A 961-nucleotide genomic window follows, 5' to 3' on the forward strand; every position below is an offset into this window, starting at 1 on the left:
CAGCCTGTGCCCACCTTGGAATCTGGCCACCAGGGGGCGCCGGAAGGCCGCGGCCCCAGCTTCAGACACTGGGCCTGAGGCTGAGGGTCCAGCGGGCCTGATAGAAATTCCCCTCAGATACCGGTTTATAAATAGAATCATCGGTGTCCAGCCCTGTTCCGCGCTCTGCTAGTCCCTTCCCTGGGACTTCTCAGCAAATCCTTGTCTACCATGTGCTTTTAAATTTGAGGACAGCCAAAGAAAAGTGCCACTATACTTTGGATTTTTTTTTTTTTAGGGAAAGGAGGAAGACAACCTCCCAAGTTTGGGGAACATCGGAGGTCACTGCAGGGCCAGACCTGGCCACGTAGCGAGACAGCGCTGCTGGCCACACCTGCCCGTTATTCACAGAGGGGCCTGGGGAAGAGACGGGCCTTAAGAGTGAAACCGTTTCTTTAAGGCTTTTCTTTTCTTTTCACCTCCACACTTGCTGGGTAAAAAAGAGCAGAAAGAACACAGGCCCTGGAGGCAGCAGTGAGCAGATTCTTTACTGTCAGATTATACACCATCAACCACCCACCATGGTGACCAACGTCCCCGCCCGGGGCCCTCCTTCATAGGGGCAGTTAATACAAACAAAAATAGTTCTCTACAAAAGGAAGTGTACGGCCCTCCCAACCCTCCGTCCTGACTCCTTGCCCCCAGACAGTGAGCTCCTTGGTCCCCAGACCTCTGGAAAGGCCTAGGGTCTGGTGGGTTGCAAAGGAAAACCAAGAATAGAAAAGAGAATCGTCAGCGACTAGAGTTGTAGGCAACTGGACTTTGGGTCCGCTGGCTGGTGGAGAGCCAGGCACAGGCGTTGGGGGTGTCTGCAACAGTCGTGTGTGTGGCAGGAGGCAGAATCTGAGGGTGTGGGGTGAGCAGCGTTTCTCCCCACCCTCTGTCTCACTGCCAGCAAAAAAAAAAAAAAAAAAAAAAAAAA

General features: G+C 53.0%; 1 protein-coding gene across 1 annotated transcript in view; it reads right to left on the reverse strand.

Moving 5' to 3' along the window:
* NTNG2 (netrin G2) overlaps positions 1-961 on the reverse strand; it is a 76586-nt gene that overhangs the window by 3395 nt on the left and 72230 nt on the right. Inside the window, exons 9-10 of the mRNA XM_010856941.1 lie at positions 339-396; positions 15-97 (exon numbers count right to left, since the gene is read on the reverse strand). Of these exons, the coding sequence (XP_010855243.1) occupies positions 15-97; positions 339-396 (141 nt within the window). The remainder of the gene's footprint in view (positions 1-14; positions 98-338; positions 397-961) is intronic.

Source organism: Bison bison, unplaced genomic scaffold (assembly GCF_000754665.1).
Source record: "Bison bison bison isolate TAMUID 2011002044 unplaced genomic scaffold, Bison_UMD1.0 scf7180017864375, whole genome shotgun sequence".
NCBI classification, from domain to species: domain Eukaryota; kingdom Metazoa; phylum Chordata; class Mammalia; order Artiodactyla; family Bovidae; genus Bison; species Bison bison.